At 36.9% G+C, this 20,141-nt stretch overlaps 1 protein-coding gene across 1 annotated transcript in view; it reads left to right on the top strand.

The window, feature by feature from the left end:
• The window catches only part of gbe1b (glucan (1,4-alpha-), branching enzyme 1b), a 1,026,151-nt gene that overhangs the window by 707,384 nt on the left and 298,626 nt on the right, over positions 1-20,141 (top strand). The window contains exon 11 of the mRNA XM_051926986.1: positions 19,729-19,839. Within this exon, the coding sequence (XP_051782946.1) occupies positions 19,729-19,839 (111 nt within the window). The remainder of the gene's footprint in view (positions 1-19,728; positions 19,840-20,141) is intronic.

Genomic DNA, 20,141 nt, shown 5'->3' with positions numbered 1-20,141 from the left:
GACTGGCGTCCTTCAACATCTGCAATAAGATGCTGCAGATGTTCTATCAGACGGTTGTGGCGAGTGCCCTCTTCTACACAGTGGTGTGCTGGGGAGGCAGCATAAAGAAGGACGCCTCATGCCTGGACATCTGGTGAGGAAGGCAGGCTCTATTGTAGGCATGGAGTTGGACAGTTTGACATCCATGGCAGAGCGACGGGTGCTCAGCAGGCTCCTAACAATTATGGAGAATCCACTGCATCCACTAAACATCTAATAAAATACAGCCATTTGACAGTTGTGGATGTTGTCTAAAATTCTGCATACAGTCTTAGTGTTGGTACTTTTACACTGATAGTAATTTTGAATACACAATGACAAATGTAACATACCTTACGGGACATGTAGCCAGGGAAGAATTAATATGTTATGATGATCTATGAGATCAATTTCTTCATCAGAAAACATCCTTGCAGTTGATCTTATTATGGAAATAATGACATGTTACCTGAAGTTTTTTTTTATTTGAACGTACATGAAAACAGAAATGCTAGCATTTTTCCAAAAAGATGAAGTTTGTGGAACTTTAGTCATTTACTGCTAATGAAGTAGCTTAGATAGACTAGTCCTTACCTGGTAATCTAGCATTTTTATTGCACTTTTAAGTTAAAGAAATTGTACAAAAGTCATTGTGACTTCTCAAGTGATTGATCAAAAGCATGTAAGTTGTAAGAAAGGTTTTTTTCAATATAATTTTCATCTTTTGTAACAAAGAACTGTTCATAGAGTACTTTGTATAAAATAGCTAACAGTACTCTGTAGAAACTTAAGCTTTTCGGTGGACAAAGTCATTTCATTGCTGCTTGTATCTACCACAGTGTTTGCTGCTTCACTGTGGTCTGATCTGACCACAAAACCTTTTTGCTGCAACTCTCCTTGGCTCTTCTCAAGTTTTTGAAAACTCCAGACATTTTTTCACATGGCTCTTTTTGACTAAAAGCTTTAATTTGTACCATGCTCAGAGCTCTTAATGTGATTGTTAGGTGCACCTTTAGTCTGGTCTCAGTTACTCAACTTTGTAGCATCTTCAGACTGATTGTTTGCCTGTCTGTGACTTTTCTCATAAGTTTTCTTTTGTTTACATTTAGAATTTTGAAGGACAACCTTTTATAGACAGTGTCTGTTTAGTTTACGGTAGCTTCTGCTTCCTAGTAATTGTACCAACAGTTGTCACTGGGACATTTAAAGAATAGAATATTGGTTTGTACCCATTTTCTAGTTTATGTATTTGCATTATCAGTAATTGTTTTGACCTTTGTTTTAACAAGTAAATTCTATAAACTGTGACAGAGACAGTGTTTGAATGATTCACTGGTGGAAGATCACAATAGAATCTGAATACTCTGTAGGATTTTTCTATCATAAAATAATATCACAACTAAAAACTTTCAAAATTCATTGATTTGAAACAAAATATCAGAGAGGAAAATTTCACTGTAGAATTTGTTATTTAGTAAAATTTTGGAAAGGCATTATATAATTAACTACCACTATTGTGTATAAAGTTAACGGAAAGGGAACAATACACAGCACTTTACAATAATATTTTCAGAAATGAAACCCTAATTGCAAAACCTGTCAGAGTCTGAAGCAGATTGGCTACAGCTGTTAGAAGACCATGACATGTTCAACTCTTGTCAGCTAAGAACAGGAAGATGAACCTGCAGTGGTCATGTTTTTGTTAAAATTGAAAAAATGTTGTGTGCTCTATTGAATCTTGATTGGCTCTGGAACATGTAAAAAGATGGAGTCAAAATTTTGCCAGAATATTATAATATTCTTCGCACACATTAGGCTTTTTTTTAACGCTACAGTGTTTTTAATTATTGTTGTTGACTATGTATATCCATTTCATTTTACAGTCTACCCATTTTTCAAATGTCCACTTCCAGCAAAATGCTGTGTCATGTCATAAAGTGTGCATCTTTTAAGCTAGTTGCATGAACATGATAAATGCCTTCAGCTTTCTCTAATGGCCTTTGCAGTCCCCAGATCTCATTCCACTTGTACACATTTGGGGTAAATGGGAACAAGATTCATGAATATTTGGCAGAAGAATCTATAGGACTATGGAATGCTATCCTTAAAGGATATTTCTGGCATCTTGCTGAAACCATGCCTCAAGGAGTTTATGCTGTACTGGAGGCAAAAGAGGTTCATATCTAGTTCAATGTATGGTAGGTGTATTTAATAAGTTGGCCCATAACTATATTTAATTATAGTTAATATACAGATAACATATTATATAAGGATATTACATATTTAGTCAAGAACACACATTTATTTTGACATCTTTAAATATTCTACTAATTTCAATTGTTGGATAAATAAGACTGTGGTAGTTTGCTTTCTGTTTCACCAGGTTCCATATTATGCCCCTTAGGCCCAGGCATTAATCTGCTTAAAGTAAATGGCTGAATGCATATTGCAATCACAGCACCCACTGGGATGGAAACAGATTCTTTTGCTAATTACAAAGGATTAACTTCCCTCATTGAAAAGCACTTAAAACAGCAAAGTAGAATTATACAGTACTTTCTGTATGAATTTAAAATTATCCAAATTTATAGAACCATCACAGTTAATTTAATTGTAAGGTGGTTTGCCAAAGATGAGAATGTAAAGAAAATTACTTTACTTGTAAATATTGTACTTGTGTTTTGTGTGCCTACACACATAAACTGGCATCATTTATTTTTGGATATTTTTAAAATTTTATTTACAATTAATGGAAATTAATAACAAGTAATCAATATAATAAGTATGTACTGTATCTGAGCTGCCACCACCCCCACCACACACAAACATTGTTCCTATAAGAGGTATTCACTCCTTGGACATTTTCACATTTTCTTATTGTTCAACATCGAATAATAGTGGATTTAATTTGTGTTTTTTTACATTAATTAACAGAAAAAGACTCTAATGGCAAAATGAAAGCAGATCTCTGCTAAGTGGTCTGCATTAATTACAAATATGTAATGCTAAATAACTAATCATGTAAGTATTCATCTCCTTCAAGTCAGTATTTAGAAAATGCATCTTTGACAGCCACAACAGTGAACAAGTCTGTATCAGCTTTGCACATCTGGTCGATGCAGTTTTCTGCCATTCTTCTTTGCTAAACTTGTGTAAGTTCTGTCAGGTTGCAATGGGATCATGAGTAACCAGCATTTTTCATGTCCATCCTCAGATTCTCAGTTGGAATGAAACCTTAACTCCATTGCGTGGGTTCCACTCCAGGACATTAACATTTTTCTTTTTAAGCCATTTATTTGTAGCTTTGGCTTTATGTTTTGAGTTGTTGTCTTGCTGGAAAACAAATATTTTCCTAAGGCACAGGTTTCTGACTATATCAGGTTTATCTCCAGGGCTTTCCTTTGTTTTGATGCCGTCTACCTTCACAAGCCTTAAAAGAAATAGCCCACAGAATGATGGTACCACAACCATGCCTTATGGTGAGGTTGGTGTGTTTTGATAATGTGCATCCGCCAAATATGGCATTTGTCTGGCCAAAAACCTCAATTTTGGTCTCATCAGACCTAATACCTTCAAAGTCTCCCATGTGCCTTCTCAAAAACTCTAGCCGAGATGTTATGTGCATTTTTTTTTTTCGGTGGTTTTCTCTTTGCCCCTCTCATAAACCTGTGACTGGTGAAGCACTAAGGTATGTCTCTCCAGTCTCAGTCACTGTAGCTTATTAGTCCTTTATAAGTCTCTTGGTGGCCTTCGTTACTACTGTTGCTCTTCCACAATCACTTGCTTTTTGATTTAACTGAACTTCAAGCAATTTTCAGTAACATGGATATTTTCTTGTATCCATCCCCTGACTTTTGTTTTTTAGCCACCTTTTCACAGAGTTGCTTGGGTTGTTTTTTTGTCTTCATTGCGTGGGTTAGGCCACCACACTGATTCACATCAAGTTGGACTTTCCAGATACAGGAGCATTTATGCCACAATCAATTGAACCCCCTTCACTACAGAAAAGTGATACCCATTAAACTAATTATTTGACTTCTGAAACCAATTGGCTGGACTAGTGATGAGTTGGATGTGTCATTGTGTGAATACTTATGCAAACAATTATTTTGTGTTTTATAATTATAATTAATTTAGACCACTTTGCTGAGATCTTAATTCACTTGGACATTAAAAAGTCTTTTTCTGTTGATCAGTGTCAAAAAAAGCAAAACTAAATCCTGATTCAATGTTGTATAATAACAGAATATAAAAATTCCAAAAGGGTGAATATTTTTTATAGACACCGTAGATGCCAAGGAGGCACCATTATCTTAATCCATGATTCTGAATGTTTTGTAAGTTGAGGGTTGGCAACACAGACACTTACAAGGGTTCCCATCCTTATATTTACCAAAACAACTCGGGGATGTAAGAACACCACCAGAGAGACCTCTCCTGGAATGGTACCAGGATTTTCTGTGATCATTAATGACTCCAAGTGGCATTTTAGTGGTTGTTATAGAAATAATTGTGGTCAGTAATGTTTCCTTCATTATGTATAATTCTCATTTGAATAAACATTCCACAAGTATTTGTTCAGAGCTCTCTGTGAATCTACAGAAATTCTGAAAACTATAAATGACAAACTGAAGCCATTAAATATCACAAGACCGTGTCCAAAAGGCATATGGCCACCCACTGCACACCAGGGTGGGGTACATCCAACTCTGTACAGCTTCTGGATCAAAGGCTTAATGTCCAGATTTAAGTTTCTGACATTTGTTTGAGTAAAACAGAAGCTATGGTGTGAGACCTTTGAGGGGGTTTGGATATACTGAAGTAGTCTTACTTCGATGCATAGGTTCCAGGAAACAAAAATGGTTTTGTCAGTGATTGTTGGTGAGAGACACAAAAAACAGACATCATGATAAAACATGCAATACAATACAGTTTATTTTTGTATAGCCCAAAATCACACAGGAAGTGCCGCAATGGGCTTTAACAGGCCCTGCCCCTTGACAGCCCCCCAGCCTTGACTCTCTAAGAAGACAAGGAAAAACTCCCAAAAAAACCTTGTAGGGAAAAAATGGAAGAAACCTTGGGAAAGGCAGTTCAAAGAGAGACCCCTTTCCAGGTAGGTTGGGCGTGCAGTGGGTGTCAAAAGAAGGGGGTCAATACAATACAATGCAGTTCACAGAACAGAACAATTCCTCAATATAGTAAGAAATAAAAAATATAAATTTTAGAAGTACAGAGCAGAATTTAACAGTAGATGATATATCCCATGATAAGATTTGGATTTGTGTAGAGTCCTGGAGACCTCATCCTTCAAGCTGCCTCCCCCATTCGGCCATTCCACGGCTGAAACAGTGCTGGGCCAGCCAATCCGATGAAGTGAGGGTTAGTATACAATTATAACTGTCATGTTACTTATGTTTAAGTGCTAATGACTAACAACAGAGATACAGTCTGTATAGTTAATCAGCAGCTCTAGTCAGGATATGCTAAACTGAAGTAGTGAGTCTTCAGCCGGGATTTAAAAGCTGAGACCGAAGGGGCATCTCTTATAGTAGCAGGCAGACCATTCCACAGTTTAGGGGCCCTGTAACTAAAAGCTCGACCTCCCACTGTTATTTTATTAATTAAGCCGGACCTCGACCATTTAATGCTTTATATGTTAAAAGAAGGATTTTGAAATCTGCCCTAAACTTAACCGGTAGCCAGTGTAAGGATTTAAGGACTGGAGTTATGTGTTCGTATTTTCTTGTTCTTGTAATAATTCTCGCAGCCACATTTTGGATTAACTGGAGGCTGTATAAAGAACAGTTTGAACATCCAGTGAACACCGCATTGCAGTAGTCAATCCTACTAGAGATAAATGCATGAATTAGTTTCTCAGAATCCTGTTTATTTAAAAAGCGCCTTAATTTCCTAACATTTTTAAGATGGAAGAAACATGTTTTGGACAACTTTGTAATATGCGCTTTAAATGACATGCTAGAGTCAAAGATAACTCCTAGATTGCGGGCTGATTCAGTAAAATTGACTGGGATTCCCACTGAGTTAAATGATGACAAAATATTGTTGTGATCAGCATCATTCCCTCCAACAATTATCATCTCTGTTTTATCTGTATTTAAAGACAAGTAGTTCTTATTCATCCACTCCTTTAATTCACTAACACAACTAATTAAAGACAGCATTGGAGAAACTTCATCTGATTTAAAAGAAAGGTATAACTGGGTGTCATCTGCATACGAGTGAAAATTAACATTATGTTTCCTAATGAGAGATCCCAGTGGAAGCATGTAAAGTGAAAACAGTAAAGGTCCCAGTACTGAGCCCTGCGGGACACCATATTGAACATAATCTCCTATAATGCATTTTATACTTAACTCTTCAGTAGGTTGTTTTGAATTTTTCATAAACTTCCCATAATTCAAATTTACAAGTGTAATGTGGTCCATAATGTGTTATACACAAAAGGCCTATGGCAGGAGTGTTGGTTTCCTCTTCATTTTAAGTACTTGTGTGAGCGTCCTTATTTTTCTTAAAGAAAGCCAACATCTTGTATGTCTTAAAATTTACAACAGTACATTCTTTCAGAAAGCCTGCATTATTTGAATACTGATCGTTTTTTATTTCAGTTTATTAACCTTGCTCTGTTACAAAAGATTGGATTTTACTAACTATGCATAAATGTCTGCGTCATATCTTTTAAACAGATTCAGATGAATCTTGCCCAGTTTCATTCTGCTGAAGGAAATAATGAATTAGACCAGGTGTCAGGAAGGGAGCCCAGCTGCAGTACTTCACAATTGCTAACAAGGGGCTGACAAGGAACCAGTATAAAAGCATGCATTTGAATGATTGAAATTGTACATCTTAAAATATTGATAACTGAGAAGATGGATTATGATAATAACAACCACCATCACCTAATCTCTTCACTCACAAGACTTTAAAGGGACATATTCTGCATCTTTTCCTTTAAAGATTGTGTAATAATTGGTCAAATTTGGGTATATCACAACCAACCATTTCTCAAATTTTACATCAACATTTGTTCAGCCTTACAACACATGATGTAGTACACATATTCTTACATGTTCCCACCACTCCATGTGAGGTAGTGTTAAAGCAGACTACATGCATGCAAATCTGCATACACATAAATATCATTGCTCCAAGTGTGGATGAGCATACATACGTGAATCACAAACAGTGTCACAATATCAACACACATGTGGTCATGGATGCAAACTGCACTGTACTGGCCAGCAAATTACCCTAAAGATAAACGGGGCTGGACAAGTAATTGAGAGCAGAATGCCACACAGGTATGCTGAGCTCTGATACCATGAACCCTTGGAGTATTTACATTGCCGCTTGAAAACATGAGACGGTTCGCTAAGGCAGACAGAGATTCCTAGGGAACTGAATAAATAGAGCCTTGCCGAAGATAAGGAGAATCATGGCACAGTGAGAGACAATTAGAAATACTAGAGGAGTGAACATGACTTTAGAAACAGCACAATGGCCAGTTTCAGCATAACTGTTACTTTATGAGGCATTTCCCGTGAACACAACAGTGGGAAGATGATTCTTTTGAAAGAGTGGATCATTCTTTGTTAAATAAATATTCCTGTTATAGGTCTAAACTCTTATTCAGTGTATATGTCTATCTTTCCATTTCGGTGTTCGTTATATTAGTATTTTTTGATGTTGCTGCGAAGTGGTAACAATTATATGCAGCATGCTACCTAATTAAATATTCCTTCAACTTCTTCTTTGAGTATTATTATTGTTATAATAAACTCTTATACTAGTCACACTTTGAGTGCAGTTCCTAGGAATCATTCTGAGATACTTAATAAATATGGGCACAGATCATTGTAGCACTCTACTTTCATCATGATAGCACATCTGTCCCGTTTTGCGAATTTGGCCAAGATCTAAATCACAGCTCAAGAAAATTCAAGATGTACAACTCTTGGCCAACTGCCTTTTCCAGATTCCTCTCTGAGATGACCAGAAACTCCATTCTTTAATGGATGGAACATATAATTAAATACATCTCTGCATATGAGAGCAGAATGACACATGTATTTCACTAGATAATGAACATTTTGGGCTTTAGTAGCTGGGAACTGACTTTCTTTTGCAATGACTAAATTAGTTAAGATTAGAAGAATTAGTAGTAGTATTGTCACATCTAACAGCTTTATCAAAATTCATTTAACAGTGGAAATTACTAGTCCATTTACATTATTTTATTCATACCTTTAAGCCAATGCCTCCAGATTGGAGAGTTCTGTGTTATATGAAGGTACATATGTCAGCTGTTTTATCCAAAGCAAAGTTGTATTACTCAAATTCTGTATTTGTGATATTTGACAATGTCCAATTTTCATAATTTTGTCAGAGAGATCTCTTTCCAATGATGGCATATGCAGTCTTTTTTTCTAATTTGTTTATCCAGATTAGGATGGTTGGGAGCAATTACCAGTATCACTGGATGGGATAAGTGAACCAAGTATGGGCAAGGCAACAGCTCATCATAGGGCACACACACTCATACAAGTGTAGATAACTTGATAGCTTACAGACATGAACACACTTAAAGAAAATTTCATCATGTTGGAGAGTGTGTAGCAAAAGGTATAATGAGCATTGTAATTGTACATTCTGCAGACTATTTTACTGCACATAACATTTGCAACAAGTGAAATCTGTTAATGCAAGAAAAGAAAGCCCAAACCCAAAACCTGGTGATCCAACCAATACTAAATGATAGTGGCAAATTTGAAATCCAAACACAAAATTAGTCCCTCTGTTTTGCTTTGAAAGAAAGTAAATACACATGCACACAGAGGTAGCATTGGTGATGCTGGAACAAACACAGCTTAGGTTGGGTTGACACATAATTACAATATAAATAAGACCCACAATATTTTTGATTCATAAGAAATATGCCTCAGAATGCATGAACAACAGATGAGACCAAACGGAATTCTATCCTGCGCAGTGCAACACTGTAATTTTCTACTGTGAGAAGCCAAATGCAGATTGAATTGAAAACATGTGTGTAAGCTAGCCACCAATAAGCACACAGGGCTCATGTGTACAGAACATCAACACACAGCTCTGAGTAATGGGGAATCAGTCTTAATAAAAGGATGTCTTTGAGTCTGTGTATCTGTCATTTCATTGTGATGCAGATTGTGCATCGCAAACATTTATAGTGATAAAATGCATTGAATTTGTCATTCCAACAGGTGGTGTATCACAAACATTTGTAATGATGTATTTTATTACCACAGATGTTTATGATATGCCATCTGTTGGAGAAACAAGTGCAATGCATTTTATTACTACATGCACGATAAAATACATTCCAATAGATGGTGCACTGCAAACGTTAACACTGAGGTCTACATTGATTACTTAGATTTCAACCCTTCTTAGACGGGTAGCACACCTAGTCATAAAGTAAATTAAAATGTAAATAAATACATGAAAAAATAAACAGAAAAAATCAAGAATGTCTCTTCTGCAGCTTAACCAACTGCTGATTGCAGCTAACAAACTTACTAAAGTAATGGTCTTAATGTGCTGTTGAATTAATATTAAGTTATAAATAATACTTCACATTAGATAAAGCAAAACTGCACCAAGGCTAATGTGGGATATTGCTCAGTTAAAACACACACACATAAATCCAGTTGTTAAACCAGTGAATGTACCCCATAAAGAGCTGAACCATGACTAGTCTGAAACGCTACTCCTGCAAAAGTATATCAGAATTGTGGCACATCAATAAAAAAGCATATGGGCTAAATTTGCTTAATAATGTTTAAACATTTAAAGTATGGGAGACCTCAAGACTCAATTTCTCCAATTTCCTGTATAGTACACATATGAGTATAATTTCAATTATAATAAAAGCCTCTCATTAAAAGTGATTTATAATTGTATTATTTGCTAGAAAGTTATTAAAAAATGATAAAAAGAAAAAAAGAAAATGTGGCAAACCAAAGCATACAATGCAAGGAGAATCATTACACAAATTGAAAGAAAATGCAGAACTTTTTCAATTAAACATTTTGCAAAAGTCTAAAGCAGCACTGTCCTCATGTCAGTATAAATTTCTGTAGCTGGCAGTTCAGATAGTCATATCCTGATTTGGAGGCAGCAGACACATCATCACAATGCATTAAATTTAAACCTAATGACTTCTTAACATGAGTCCACTAAATTAAATACCTACACTGCGCTGAAATGGAAAGTGCAGCCTTACTAGCTATGCTGCTGGGAAGACAGTTTTCCAGAGTTTTTGGATAACATATATTGCACCTGACCAATTTCTAGTTGCTAGGTATTCAAACATACATATCTTTAAAATATGGGAGGAAAGTCCATGCAAACTTTGTAGTGACAGCACCTATGGTTGGGAATCAAACCCACACCTCTTGAGTAGGGAGATGGGTTCTAGGTTCAAGGTTAACTTTATTTGTCATTCAAAGTGACACACAACAGTGCACAGCACAGTGCAATTGTATCACCCAGCCCACTTATGTGCAAGTATAGACAGCAAAAATAAACAAGAATAACAACAAGAATAGATAGAACATCACTTGGCTGTGGGGTATTATGCAGACGTATTGCTGTTGGTATAATGGAGCCCCAGTTGCATTTCTTGACAAACTTCTGCTGAATAATTCTTTGGGCGAATGTACTCGGTGTTAGTGTGTCAGAGACAGGATGTGCAGCATTGTTCACAATGGAACTCAGTTTTGTTTTCATTGTCTCCTTCGCTACTACCACCAGGGGGTCTAGAACGCATCCTATAACTGAGCCTGCCCTTTTAATTAGCTTATTGATTTGGTGGGCCTCTCTTGAAATGATGTTGCCAGCCCAACACACCACAGTGTAGAAAATCACACAGAGTTATAGGAGAAGTGAAGAATATTACTTCTCATATTAAAGGAATGCAGTCTCCTAAGGAAAAAGAGTCTGCTCTGCCTTTTCTGATATAGTTGCTCTGTGTGTCAAGACCGGTCCAACCTGTCATTAATGTGGATCCCCAAGTACTTGCAGGAATGGACCACCTCCACATCCATTTCTTGAATAGTGCCTGGACATAAAGATTAAACAATAAGATTAAACAACAGACAGTCACTACCACATTGCACAGTAAGTTATATATTATATATTATTTGTATTAACAGACTAGCACTGTTATCAAACATGTGGGTCAAAACTTTTATGAAATCTGTCAGTTCTGCTCTGCATACTTGGGTATCTCTTACCAGAGGGCAGAAGGGCAAGCAGTCCATTGCTGGGGTGAGTGCACACTCTAATAATGTTGATGGCTCTGTTTTAGCAACATTTGTTATAGAGTTCCTGTATCAGAGGGAGAGATGTGCCAATGATTTTCTCAGCTGCTCTCACTACTATGTGTAGGGATATCTGGTCTGAGGCAGTGCAGTCCCCATATAATGATAGAGATGCTGGTAATCAATACACTCTTTATAGTGTCTCTGTTGAAGGAGATTAGGGTGGGAGGAGAAATGCAAGCTCTTCTAATGTGCTGGTGGAAGTCCAAATGGCCCATTCTTGACAAGGGAGGAGGTGTGTTGGGTCCTGGAGTAATCATTTCTTATCTCATCTGACTGACTCCACAGTAGAGCTGCTGAGAGAGAGGGGAAGGTGAATGTTATGGTTTTTCTTGAACTCAACAGTAATGTAATTTTATTTATTGACATTCAGGGTCAGGTTATTGTTCTTACAACTGTCTACAAGTTTCAGTAAGCCATCTCATTATCATCACTTATGGGGCCTATGACATTTGTGTCATCCGTGAGCTTAATGATGTGTTTCATGTTGTACTAGGTGCAGTCACAGTCATGGGTCAATCAGGATGAAGAGTAGAGGACTCAAAACACAGCCATGGTGGTCACCAGTGCTCAGAAAGATAGCATTTTTTTCCAGCTCAGACTGATGGGAGTTTCCGAGCCCATTTATTTTATTGAATGTGGGGCTTAAATCTTAAGAATAGCACCTGCAAAACATGTCTCTACCCTCCAAGTGAGAGCCAGGCTTAAATGAAGTGCAATAAAATAAAATGCAACAAAACATTACCTGCATTCTCCCAGTATGTGGACTGCAGCACCCGGGGAAATAAGACTATTGATTTACTGTATGCAAACGTTAAAGACGCATACAGTGCCACCCCGCTGCTGCGCTTGAGAAAGGAGATCATAACCTGGTTCTGCTTCAGCCTCACTACAAACCAAAAGTGAGAGTCCTACCTGTAACCACACGATCATTCAGGAAGTGGACCCTGGAGGCTGAGAATTCTCTGAGACAATGTTTTGGAACTACAGACTGGGATATCCTGCAGGGATCACGTAGTGAGAACATTGAGGAGGTTGTTGACTGCACTACTGACTACATCAACTTCTGTATGGACACTGTAGTTCCAGTAAGAACTGTACGCTGCTATGCTAACAACAAGCCATGGATTACAAGTGACATCAAGGGCCTTTTGAACCAGAAGAAATGGGCCTTTAAAGACGGTGATCAGCATGAGCTCAAGCGCGTGCAGAAGGAACTCCGAGTCCAGCTCAGGGCGGCGAAGGAGCAGTACAGGAGAAAGCTGGAGCAGAAGTTGCAGAACAACAGCATGAAGGAAGTGTGGGATGGGATGAAGATCATCACTGGCTGCAGCTCGAAGCGGGGTACCACCATCGAGAGAGACGTGAAGAGAGCAAACCAAATGAACATCTTCTTTAACAGGTTTGACCACCCTAACCCACTCTCACCTCGGAGTACTGCACTCTCTACACATCCTTCTGCTGATACCAACATAGGAGAGACATCCCCACCCACAATTACAGCAGCGCAAGTGAGCAGAGAGCTGAGGAAACTTCGTGCCAGCAAAGCAGCAGGTCCAGATGGAGTATCGCCACGACTGCTGAAGGTCTGTGCATCAGAGCTGGGGGTTCCTCTACAGCTCATCTTCAACCTGAGCCTGGAACAGGGGAAAGTCCCGAGGCTTTGGAAAACATCTTGCATCACCCCAGTCCCAAAGGTATCACGTCCTGGTGAGCTGAATGACTTCCGGCCTGTCGCTCTAACATCACATGTGATGAAGACCATGGAGCAGCTGCTGCTTTACCACCTGAGGCCACAGGTCCAACACGCCCTCGACCCTCTGCAGTTCGCATACCAGGAGAAGGTGGGAGCGGAAGATGCCATCATCTATATGCTACATCGATCCCTCTCCCACTTGGACAGAGGCAGTGGCGCTGTAAGAATTATGTTTCTAGACTTCTCTAGTGCCTTCAACACCATCCAACCTCTGCTCCTTAGGGACAAGCTGACAGAGATGGGAGTAGATTCATACCTGGTGGCATGGATCGTGGACTATCTTACAAACAGACCTCAGTATGTGCGTCTCGGGAATTGCAGATCTGACATTGTGGTCAGCAACACAGGAGCGCCGCAGGGGACTGTACTTTCTCCGGTCCTGTTCAGCCTATATACATCGGACTTCCAATATAACTCGGAGTCCTGCCACATGCAAAAGTTTGCTGACGACACTGCTATCGTGGGCTGCATCAGGAGTGGGCAGGAGGAGGAGTATAGAAACCTCATCAAGGACTTTGTTAAATGGTGCGACTTAAACCACCTACAACTGAACACCAGCAAAACCAAGGAACTGGTGGTGGATTTTAGGAGACCCAGGCCCCTCATGGACCCCGTGATCATCAGAGGTGACTGTGTGCAGAGGGTGCAGACCTATAAATACCTGGGAGTGCAGCTGGACGATAAATTGGACTGGACTGCCAATACTGATTCTCTGTGCAAGAAAGGACAGAGCCGCCTGTACTTCCTTAGAAGACTGGCATCCTTCAATATCTGCAGTAAGATGCTGCAGATGGTCTATCAGATGGTTGTGGCGAGTGCCCTCTTCTACGCAGTGGTGTGCTGGGGAGGCAGCATTAAGAAGAAGGATGCCTCACGCCTGGACAAACTGGTGAGGAAGGCAGGCTCTATTGTTGGCATAGAGCTGGACGGTTTGACATCCGTAGCAGAGCAACGGGCACTCAGCAGGCTCCTATCAATTATGGAGAATCCACTACATCCATTAAACAGTGTCATCTCCAGACAGAGGAGCAGTTTCAGCGACAGGACTGCTGTCACTGTCCTACTCCACTGACAGACTGAGAAGATCATTCCTCCCCCAAACTATGCGACTCTTCAATTCCACCAGAGGGGGTAAACGTTGAACATTATTCAAGTTATTGTCTGTTTTTTACCTGCATTTTTTATCACTCTTTAATTTAATATTTTTTGCTGCTGGAGTATGTGAATTTCCCCCTGGGATTAATAAAGTATCTATCTATCTATCTATCTATCTATCTATCTATCTATCTATCTATCTATCTATCTATCTATCTATCTATCTATCTATCTATCTATCTATCTATCTATCTATCTATCTATCTATCTATCTATCTATCTATCTATCTATCTATCTATCTATCTATCTATCTATGACTGAAGTGTCATCAAAGAAGCAATTAGGATGGTAAGCAAACTGGAAGCGGATCCAATATGTGGCAGAGTCTTAATATTATGTGGGCCTTGGCAAGTCTCTCAAAGTTTTTAATCATATAATGGGAGTGAATGCATGGAACCGTTGAGTTCTTTGGTACTGGTATGACAGAGATGACTTCTGAAACACGATGGAACAAAAGCCTGGTTGTAGAGAGGTGTTAAAGATGTTGGTCGCTACGTGTGTCATTTGGTTAGCACATAAACACTGGAATGCTAAGAAGCTCTCAGACTATATTCTAGGTGTGATAAAAAATTATTAAATTGGTTTTCACTATATCATGGATCTTTTCACATAATATTGTTTGTTTGAAGGAAATAAGAAATATAAATAAGAAAATGAGGGGAGATCCACAAACTTTTACAAGTTTTTGTTTTTTTAATGTCATCACTTTTGCTGATTATGATACACATGGTCATGCTTTATTGTTTTTACTGTGTTACATCAAATCATGTCAGGATGTCCTGACCAATTAAGGCAACTGGTTGTTTACATTGGCAGTTAAATATCAAGTACAATCGATGATTTAATTTCAAATTTTTCTTTTTATATTTTAGAGGGTTCATGTATTTTTAGATCAGCAAAACAGTTTTATTTGACTTTTGTGGTAGAGGCTACCAACCACTGTACCTCCGTAGCCAGAAAGCTGACACATGAAACCAAAACTGAGAAAATAGAAATATTCTTTAACTACAGAGGAGATCTGCTCTGCTTTGGAAGTTATTTAGTGCAAACATGAGGCATATCAGTAGATCTGTAAGAAACTCCATATAAAGGGGAAAATATTTTAGTTGCATTATCATATAAAAGTGTGGACACCCCTAGCCAAATGACATACTTTTTGATATTTGAAGTAAAAAATGGTAAATACAAATTGTAAACAAGCAAACTAAAATAATATAATTTTTATGAAAATGCTAATGTACTGTTATGATTTATTTTGGCAAACTAAAAAAAGCTAAATGAATAAGATTTTACTGAAATATTCACTGTGTATCAAGCTCTTTTTCTGTACCTAGTACAGCGGTAAATCAAGATGAAGAAGCTGAATCTCGTGAAATGGCCATTGTCTTTCGGACTCATATATCCTACACAGAACATTAACTAATTTTGCTAAATAATACATTGACTGTAAGGCATTTTCAGGGAATAAATGATGAAATCAGCGTACAGATAACATTATTATAATTTGAAGCTGTATGTAGCTATTATAGAGAAGCACTTCTCGAATTCATTAAAAAATGAGTAATTGAAATAACTATTGGGTTTGCTATCATTATGCAAAAAATCATCTTTAAGTAAAGTAGGTATATTGCAAAAATTTGGATTTTACTTTTAGAAAGAAAGGAGGAAAGAAGACTGAGAATGTACTTATTATAACATTTTTACTGGATTTGTTGATGAGGGTCTTCAGCAAGGAATTCTGAAGCAAGCAGCTAATTTCTGAAATATTCAGCTTGAAACACTTTATATTTTTTTCCTCTAAAAGAAAAGCAAAACTGTAGTTATTGTGATTAGAACTTTTCAGTAATTTGAAATGAAGCAATGACTATTTTTTTATTTAATCGTATGTAATTCATAAAAGAATACAGATTCTAGATTATGATCCTCTATTACTACTTATTGTTCAGGACCATTAACTATAACAGCCTGCACACACTGCAATAGAAGAGAGGTTTGATCTTTTGATAACATCTTGTGTATGATCTAATTCTCAGACAATGAATATTCTTAAAAAAAAAAAAAAAAAAAAAAAAAAGTAAAGAAGTAGTATAAGAAAGAGAGGTTGAGCGTGATCAGCTATTTGGCATTAATGGGTTCTTAACAAATACATTGCTTTACACCAAAGTAAGACAGAATATGACTTTCAAATTGGAGGTTAAAAGTCCTATAGAGGCAGCAGAGTTGTTACAAAGAAGATACAGAGGTAAAAGAAATTTTAATTGAAAGCTATGGAGCCAAACGGTAGTGGCCAAGCTATACAAGCAATGTTTACTTTTAATAAGCCATGAATGTTACATTTTCACATGTATACAATATATTCCACAAAACCGAAGACTGAAGTTTGTTCTAAAGAGATGAAAAATTTGTTTTCATGTGGAATATGAGGAGGGTAAAAAAAATGAAATTTTAAACAGAATGTCTGCATTTTATTTAACACCTATCAATTGAAATGCTTCCGATTGACACAAGCAAAATAACTATAAACCTATACATTTTTAATGTGACAGGATGCTTGATCAGTAAAGTTAAAAAAAAACATAAAAGACCAGCACTGGCAATTTAAAATTTCACACTTTTTCTAACTGAATTTTTAAAAGCCAGGGAGCTGATCCACCTTAGAGATTTCACAAGAAAATAATATGCTAATTTACTTTGTGCCAATCACTTTGGCCAACACGCAGAATTTCGGTGACAAGACTATCTTAAAAACTGCTAGTGACATTGTTTTTTCACCTCAACTGGAGCATATCCCCAACCAATTTATAAAATATGTCAGGTCGACATATCTTGAGTATCATGAATAGAAAATAATTCTGTAGTTGAGCAGTTTTTCAGTTAGTGTAGCTTTCGGCCTGGGATTATTGTCATACTAAAAGGCAAATCCTTCTTCTAGTGCTAGGTCTTTGGCGGGCAGAAGAAAGTTTTCCTCCATAATCAGCATCTACTTGGTGCCATTAATTGGTCCTTCGACCTTCAGGGATGTTTTGATTGCAGTAGTTACAAATCAAAATTCAGCTATAATGTTACTACCCAACATAGCTACCAGACAATATACCATATTTGGAGGTAGCTGTGTTTTTAGACCTAATAAGTCTACAGAAATTAGTTTTCAGTTTTTCCATTTATTTTTTTTTCTGGCAGAACCATTTCTTATTCTAAATCAAGGATGTAACTTTTTTTGGAAAAATCGAGAAATATGATTCACATGAGCAACACATCGACAGAGCACCAGTCTATCGCAGGGTGTACAAAAACACACTCACATATCAGGAGGCAATTTAGCGACATCTTTCCACCTAACCTGCATTTCTTTTTCAGAATGCATTGAGGAAACCTACACAGCCATATGGAGAACATGCAAACTCCACACAGGGAGCATATGGGATGTAAACCCCATTCTCCTTATTGCAAGGCAATGGCACATGCATACAGCATAGGACAAATAATACAGCCAATCAATCAATATGTAAATAAATAAATGTATAATAATTTAAACCCGTGTTGCTAATTTTAACTTATTGGGGATATTGAAATAAGCAATCTACATAGAGAGACAGATTGGTATGGGGAGGCTTAATGTTGACCTTTACAGATCTAGGTATGTGTGTTTGTGTGGGTTCATTTATTTCTCCTATTCACCAAGCATATGCTCTGGTAGGGTAAACAAGCTGTCAGTTATATTCTCTTTTAAGAAGTGTTTGTGTGTGCGCACCTCAGTGTGTGCATACATGTATATTTAAATAATTTATCTTAAAAGTTACTTTAGCAGAAACTTTGCAAATCAATAGCCCTGGCTCCACAACTAAAAGGAGCAGATCACAACAATCCTGGATAAATTAAACATTTTCTTTGGTAGTCATCATTGGATATAGTTCAAACTGTTTTGTAGCATATGAGGATAAATAATTGACCACCCTGGACCAAAAATAATAGAGCCTGTAAGAAGGTAACCTGTTTTGAGGAAGATATTTTTTTCTGAAGTCACCTTTGTACATAGTTGTTGGTATTCAGGGCAGATATCTCAGAAACCACTTGTTCTAAAATGGTCTATCTTTGCAGTGATATAGTCATCTAGGAGCTCCAAACAACAGAAAAACCAATACTTTTCTGATGAAAATTATAATTTTAAGATGTGAAAATCAATATTGATTTTCCCTAGACATCCATACACAGGGACACAGTCAGACACCATGCTATAATTGACTGTTCTTGATGTTTTGAACATTGCAGAATCAGAATCTGAACTTAACTTGACAGTGAATTTTAACCCCATCAACAAACTTGTGTGTGTGTGTTTGTATATACACATAAATTGTTATGCACTTCAGCAAGTGTGAATTGTCCTTTACCATTCAAATCAAAAAAGTTATAATAGCATTTGCCTTTCTAAGTCAGCATGTGTTATATGTACATCTTGAACAGAAGGTAGCTTAGTTGTTGGCAATATTCTGTGCTGTCTTCACCACCTTTTTATGAAAAATGTGTACTTTTTAACAGAAAAATAACTTTTCAGTTATTATAATAATAATAAATAATAATAATAAATTTTATTTATATTGCACTTTATATTTTAGCAATCCCAAAGTGCTACAGAGTAAAAATAGAATAATAAAATAAAAAAGAACAGAAGAGTCTATAAAATACTTTAACAAAATGACTTTCTAAAAAGATGAGTTGTGTTTTCTTCTAACTTGGCTTCACCTACTTTTTCTCAAATAATATAAATGTATTTAAATATGTCATAGCCATTTATTTTTATGGCAATAATAGGCTTTAAGAGTTTTCTATTTTTGTTATACTTTCCAATTGTTGTTTGATTCTCACCTTATTATTACTATTAAAATAGGTAAATAAAATCAAGTGTCTCTCAAACATCTTGTCACTTACAGATAAGATCAAATTTCATAAAATAAACAGAAAATATGGCTTACATTTATACTTCTGAAATATTTTTGAAAAGAGTTATCATATCGACACTTACTTTGGACTATTGCAATCTTTGAAAGAAGTGGGGCATGTTTAAAAAGGAATGGTAAGGGTTAAGATTATTTGAGCTTATGTCATACTAATTTCTTTCAATTGAATTATATCAGTAGTGGGATTTATATTTGGAGTTTAAAACATGGTTGTGGAGTAAAAATGTATGGGATTGGCTGGCTACACCCTTCACTGGACAAGGTGTGAGACATCTGCTGATTTTTGTTTAAGATTTGGATTGTTATCACACAAAATCACTTGCGGTCTTAATCTACAGTCTTTGATTCTAAAATTATACATATGATGTCTGTTTGTTAAATAAAATATTGAGAAGAACATAATGTGTTTTTTTGTTATCGTTTTATGTCTACAGAATTGATTTATATTTTCTAATCTTACAGATTCTTAAGGAGAAGAAAGATGAAGACTGGAATATGGGTAATATCATTTACACACTGGTGAACAGAAGGCATGGAGAAAAGTGTATTGCGTATGCAGAAAGTCATGATCAGGTGAGTGTTATTGGTGAATTTTTTGTTTGTTATTTTTAAAGCTCTTTCTGTCAGTTTGAAATGATATGGCCATTTCACCGTTTTAGTTGAAGCCAGGGAAACAGAATACAAGTAAGAGTATACAAAGCAGTGGCATTTTGGGATGAAAAATCTGGTGGGACCACACAGACCTGGATAAAAGATTCTGTCACGAGAAGTGGAGTCATCCTGGGAAGCTATGCAAAGGGTGTGTATGTGTGTGAGAGAGAGTGAAAGATATGATCAAGCACTTAAACAAGATCTTAAATTCATTGGCCTGGGTG

The sequence above is a fragment of the Erpetoichthys calabaricus genome, chromosome 4 (assembly GCF_900747795.2).
Source record: "Erpetoichthys calabaricus chromosome 4, fErpCal1.3, whole genome shotgun sequence".
NCBI lineage: Eukaryota > Metazoa > Chordata > Cladistia > Polypteriformes > Polypteridae > Erpetoichthys > Erpetoichthys calabaricus.
Note: the sequence above shows the minus strand (reverse complement) of the source record. Positions and strands in the feature narration are given on the sequence as shown.